At 42.8% G+C, this 6489-nt stretch overlaps 1 protein-coding gene across 1 annotated transcript; it reads left to right on the forward strand.

The window, feature by feature from the left end:
* Nucleotides 1-3335: 3335 nt before the first annotated feature.
* Nucleotides 3336-4406, forward strand: LOC124288928. The gene has a single exon (XM_046725520.1). The coding sequence runs from the start codon at nucleotides 3336-3338 to the stop codon at nucleotides 4404-4406; it is 1071 nt and encodes a 356-aa protein (XP_046581476.1).
* Nucleotides 4407-6489: the final 2083 nt, after the last annotated feature.

Below are 6489 nucleotides of genomic sequence, written 5' to 3' on the forward strand. Positions count from 1 at the left end.
TGGATGATGCAAGTACTAGGTCATATATCAATGCTGATGTGGCTTCAGAATTAGGGATGCAGGGGTCAATAGAGCAGATATCTGTGAGTGTCTTGAATGGTAAGAAAGAAACATTTGAGACGAGGCCTGTTACATTTGAGATTGAAAGTGAAGATGGCAGAGTGAATGAGGAAATGTCTGCACTGACTACAACTAGGGTTACAGGTGACCTTCAGGTAATTGACTGGCAGAAGTACAGACACAAATGGAATCACTTAGAAAACATAAGCTTTCCTAAAGTTGGGAGACGTCCAATAATTGATCTCCTGATAGGTACAGTCATGCCCCGTTTATCCGAACCTCAGATATCCGGAAAACTCGCCTTCCGAACGAAAATTCATTAAAACGAATTCACAAAATCATATGCATTTTTTCTCGTATATCCGGATGGCTGAGCACCTGTCAGTATGTTTACACGCGCATTTTACCGAGTGGCCTTGCGTGCCCTAACATGAAACAAGCCCTTAATTAGCAAGGTGACACTGAGTTAATCTTGAGGCCTGTCAATTGTTATTGGCAAGGCTAGACGTCCCCGTTGTTTACTCACGGAAGAGATGAAAAACACATCAGTCTTATGTTCCGAATTCTGACGATCTGACGAATTAACTTCTACTGTATATGAAGCTCTTTGTGATTTCAAACAAGCCGGGTTGTTGTGAATGAGATGATTGAGTGTTAAGTGACTATTCGCTTCATGATGTACTGGTAAATAAAATCTTAATGAATAAATAAAATACTGCTGTATTATTTCTTTCCGAGTCGTTTCATGGTAATCTGTTTTGTATCAAACCATCTGTCATGTGACCAATTTCCATGGCGGCCACAACACACATTGCTGTTTTCGCTAATTCGGCGATGGGATTTGGCTCATTATTTAATTATGTTTTGGGAAATCCATTACAGCGACAGTTAAGTATGATTCTTTATGCTACTATCAGTCGTCATTTTAAGATTCCCGTAGATTTCTGTCTTCAAAAGCGCGAAAATAAAACCTGCGCGAAATATAATACGTTTACAGTATTTGTTATTTGTTGATCAATCAATCAATAAAGAATACGTCTGAGGCTTATTATGTTCGTTTGTTTGTCTGTCTTTTTCCATATGGTCCTCGGTTCAGATATCCGAAAATTCGTTTATCCGAACAATTTCAAGAAAAACACAAGTGTTCGGATAAACGGGGCACGACTGTATTGACAATTTGCATCTGCATCAGTCATATGAAGATTTTTGTGGGGACACAGGTGATCCTATTGGAAGGAGAACGCCCCTTGGATGGACATGCATAGGCAATCTAAACAGTCAGGCTACCTCCCAAACACACTGTGCATATACATATCATTCGTACTGCAACGACAGTGAATAATGCTCACTGGTGAAATAATTTTGGGAAATTGAAGAGTTTAAGACTCCTCTCAAACCCCATAAACCAGATGATGAGCAGGCTCTTCACAAAGCACACGGTACCTTAGTTTATGAGAATAACCAATATCAGATTGGTATCCCATGGAAGGATGGTCCATCATTGCCAAATGACTATGATATGGCACTCCGTAGGTTGCTTAGCACTGAAAAGAAATTATCCAAAGACAAGAACACAGCACTAGCTTATGACAAAATCATCTCGCAATATGTTGAGAAAGGATACATCCGTAAAGTAGATCATGAGGAATCAAGAGAAGATGTGTGGTATCTTCCTCATTTCCCAATCTTGCGCCCAGATAAAGCCACAACAAAAGTCCGTATGGTTTTTGATGCTTCGGCAAAGTACCAAGACACATCATTGAATGACGTAATAAGTCCAGGTCCGAAGGTTCACAGTGACCTCTTTGATGTGCTGATACGGTTCAGAAGAAAACCGGTAGCCCTCATTTGTGATATCGCAGAGATGTTTTTGCAGATCAAAATATCACCAGAAGATAGACCATACCACAGATTTCTCTGGAGATCTATGAATACAGATTCACCTCCTGAGGTGTATGAGTTCAGTCGTGTTGTATTTTGAAACACCTCTTCTCCTTTCCTGGCTCAGTTTGTAACCCAGGAACATGCTAAGACACATACTGTAGACCTTCCTCTGGCTGCAGAAACTGTCATGAAATCCACCTATATGGATGACAGCATAGACTCAGTAGAGAATGCCGATGAAGGCATAGAACTGTACAACCAGTTAACTCAGTTATGGTCTAGTGCTTCAATGCATGCTCGAAAATGGTTGTCCAATTCACTTAAAGTCCTAGATAAAATTCCTGAAGAAGATAGAGCTTCTGAAATTGATCTTTCTAAGGGTCATTTGCCTTCAGTAAAAGCCCTCGGGCTAATGTGGATTGCCGAAAAAGATATTTTCACATTCAAAGCGGGAACGTTTATTCAACAAGAATCCACCAAAAGAGGTTTTCTTAGCCGAATTGCAAGACTGTTTGATCCGCTAGGATTCATAGGACCATTCACCATCACTGCAAAGATACTATTACAAGAAATGTGGTTAACGGGACATGACTGGGATGATGAACTGCCCCAACACCTGCAACAGAAAATAGCAAAATGGTTAGTACAATTGCAAGAAATAAAAGCTGTTCAGGTGCCAAGATGTTTGCGTCTTCTCGCTGAGGTTTGTTCAGTATCTATTCACACCTTTGTTGATGCATCACAGGATGCATACGGAACTGTTGTATACTTACCTGGACGGGAAGAAGTCTAGCAGGATAGTTGCTGCAAAATGTCGTGTAGCTCCGTTGAAAGCTTGTAGCATACCACGCCTTGAACTGATGGCAGCTGTACTTGGTCTCAGACTTACCTGTGAAGTAGTCCAGATCCTTCAGATTGAGATTGAAACGGTTACTTTCTGGTCAGACAGCATGAATGTCTTGTGCTGGATTAAAAACAACAGTCGTACTTTCAAACCTTTTGTTGCCAACAGAGTTGGTGAAATACATAGTACCACAAACCCAACTCAGTGGCGACAGATACCTTCTGCAGAAAATCCTGCAGATCTTCCTACAAGAGGTGTGCTGGTTTCTAGTTTGATAAACAACCAGTTGTGGTGGTCTGGACCTACTTTTCTGCTAAGAGCGGAATGTGAATGGCCATCAAACAAAACATTGTCACTTGACATCTTAAAGGATGACAAAGAAAGAAAAACTAGCAAGAAGCAGGTTGCTCTTGCTGCTATACAAAACCCTGATCTTGAGAGGAGCAGACTTGCACCTTCGAAATTCTCCAGCTGGAGAAAACTCACACGTAGCAATGCCTTGGTATACAGATTCTTACATAACTGTTCAACTTCAGGTGAATACAGAATGAAAGGTGAACTTACAGCAGAAGAAATAGCAGACTCTGAACACAGAGTCATTGCCCGTGCACAGGAGGAGTCATTTTCAGTAGAATATGCTGCTTTGCTATCAGGGAAGATGTTGCCTTCCAGTTCTAAACTCCTTACACTTCAGCCACAACTGGATGAACATGGAGTCATGAGAATGAGTGGGCGCCTAGGTGATGCTGAATGTTTGCCTCTTGGAGCAAGATTTCCAATAATTCTGCCTCGCAAAAGTTGGGTGATAAAGCTCATAATAAAACAGTATCACGAGGACGGTAAACATGTACTGGGAACAAACCAGACGTTGGCTGTTGTGCCGGGCACGTACTGGACTATCTCAGGACGAGAAGCTATACGAGAATGGGAGAGGGAATGTGCTAGATGTCATAGGGACAAAGCAAGACCTGCTTGTCCACTGATGGCACCATTACCGAAAATGAGACTCCAAAAGTCACTCCGTGCATTCAGCCAGACTGGGGTGGATTATGCTGGGCCATTTATCACAGTGCAAGGCAGAGGAAAGGCACGTCAAAAACGTTATTTATGTTTATTCACATGTTTAACTTCTCGAGCCGTTCACCTGGAGATGGCATATAGCTTGGACACAAGTGCTTTCTACAGAATGGTAAATCGAAGAGGCCTACCACAAGAGGTCATATCGGACAACGGAACCAACTTTGTTGGTGCCGTTAAAGAACTCAAGGAACTTTTTCGCAATCTGGATCAAGACGCTGTTCAACGTTCCCTGGCTAATCGAGGAGTGAAATGTCACTTCAACCCTCCATACTCGCCACACTTTGGAGGGGTATTCGAGACGATGATAAAATCGGCTAAACGTGCCATCTTCGCTATCCTGGGGAATGGTGATGTCACAGACGAGGAACTGGAAACTGCATTTACTGGAGCTGAAGCCCTGATCAACTCGCGTCCTCTCACCTATCAGTCAACTCATCCCCAAGATGTGATTCCTCTGACACCGAATCACTTCCTGCACGGCCAGATCGGAGGGATATTTGCTCCAGAATCCGTAGACACTACAGATTACCATCCATGAAAGCGCTGGAGACGTATTCAAGAATTGATGAGACACTTTTGGAAGCGCTGGATGAAAGAATAGCTCCCAAGTCTGAACCCAAGACGGAAATGGAGAACTCCAAGCAGAGACCTGTGTGCCAACGATGTTGTTCTTGTGATTTCTCCGGACACTCCACGAGGACAGTGGCCCCTTGGCAGGATTGTGAAGACATATCCAGGACGAGATGGACATGTTCGTGTGGTGGATGTACGAATCGGACATTCAGTGATTACCAGACCAGCACAAAAGATGCAAATGTAATACTAGATACCAGATACTAGGGCAAATGTAAGTATAGGTTAGAAGACGAGGACGCGTTCTGTAACCGTGGATTAAGGCGGTTACAGAACGTGTCCGAGTCTTCTAACCTACTTAGAGCATGCACACAAATATTGCTTTTAATAAAATAAAAGAGTAATATTTATTTGGTACGCGTCTGTAATTTAATGAATGGACTATAGTTTTTTAAGCGCAAGCAAGGTTGTGGTGCGGTCGACTTATGTCATGAACGGCACGTGCTAATGTGTGTTATATTCTGTATTCTACCTAAAGGCACGTACAGTCGCTATCGTCGTTAAATCAACGCTAATATGTCTTTACCAGTTATCGAAGGTCGTCTTGAGAAAGCGGCCCGATGCTCTTTAATTAATCAGCTTCAGGGGTACATAGGATTTCATTTCGGGCCCTCATCAAGGATGGTTAATGAACCGAGGACGTAAAGCACGTGCTTTTCGGAAATCTCACCTTTACAAACACACGGTCTCCGCGCACATGTCTCTTCATTACGCAGCAGGTATGAGTGGGACCGACAGCGACGATACGTTAATTCCAGCTTCACAGTGTGAGTTTTTTGACAATAAGTGAAAACTCTGAAGATGATGAAATTCGATGCACAGCACTGGAAACTACGGAGGAAAGCGACGTAGCTACCCCTACCACGCCCGCAGTCTCGCAAAGTGTGACGGACGATCGCGTCGCGATTTCAGTGTCTGTTGTCATTAAAAGTAATAAAAAGTAATTATAGTCGAAATTGTTCTTTTCATTTGAGAAAGTAGTTCCGTCCGGGTTGTGACCGCCACATCGGATGGTTATAGTATGGTCGGATGGTTATAGTATGGTCGAATGGTTATAGTATGGTCGGATGGTTATAGTATGGTCGGATGGTTATAGTATGGTCGGGTGGTTATAGTATGGTCGGGTGGTTATAGTATAGTCGGGTGGTTATAGTATGGTCGGATGGTTATAGTATGGTCGGGTGGTTATAGTATGGTCGGGTGGTTATAGTATGGTCGAAGGTGGTCGGGTGGGTTATAGTATGGTCAGGTTGGTTATAGTATGGTCGGGTGGTTATAGTATGGTCAGAATTGGTTATAGTATGGTCGAATGGTTTATAGTATGGTCGGGTTGGTTATAGTATGGTCGGATGTTATAGTATGGTCGGATGGTTATAGTATGGTCGGGTGGTTATGGTTCATGGTATGGTCGAATGGTGGGTTATAGTATGGTCGGATGGTTATAGTATGGTCGAATTGGTTGGTTATAGTATGGTCGGATGGTTATAGTATGGTCGGATGGTTATAGTATGGTCGGGTGGTTATAGTATGGTCGGATGGTTATAGTATGGTCGGATGGTTATAGTATGGTCGGGTGGTTATAGTATGGTCGGGTGGTTATAGTATGGTCGGGTGGTTATAGTATGGTCGGATGGTTATAGTATGGTCGGATGGTTATAGTATGGTCGGATGGTTATAGTATGGTCGGATGGTTATAGTATGGTCGGATGGTTATAGTATGGTCGGATGGTTATAGTATGGTCGGGTGGTTATAGTATGGTCGGATGGTTATAGTATGGTCGGGTGGTTATAGTATGGTCGGATGGTTATAGTATGGTCGGATGGTTATAGTATGGTCGGGTGGTTATAGTATGGTCGGGTGGTTATAGTATGGTCGGATGGTTATAGTATGGTCGGATGGTTATAGTATGGTCGGGTGGTTATATAGTATGGTCGGATGGTTATAGTATGGTCGGATGGTTATAGTATGGTCGGGTGGTTATAGTATG

This window comes from Haliotis rubra, unplaced genomic scaffold (genome assembly GCF_003918875.1).
Source record: "Haliotis rubra isolate DU_JTF1 unplaced genomic scaffold, ASM391887v1 Scf43, whole genome shotgun sequence".
NCBI classification, from domain to species: Eukaryota; Metazoa; Mollusca; class Gastropoda; order Lepetellida; family Haliotidae; genus Haliotis; species Haliotis rubra.

What these genes read in the sequence shown, in the direction of transcription:
- LOC124288928 (XM_046725520.1), top strand. Translation starts at nt 3,336, where the DNA reads ATGAAAGGTGAACTTACAGCAGAAGAAATAGCAGACTCTGAACACAGA.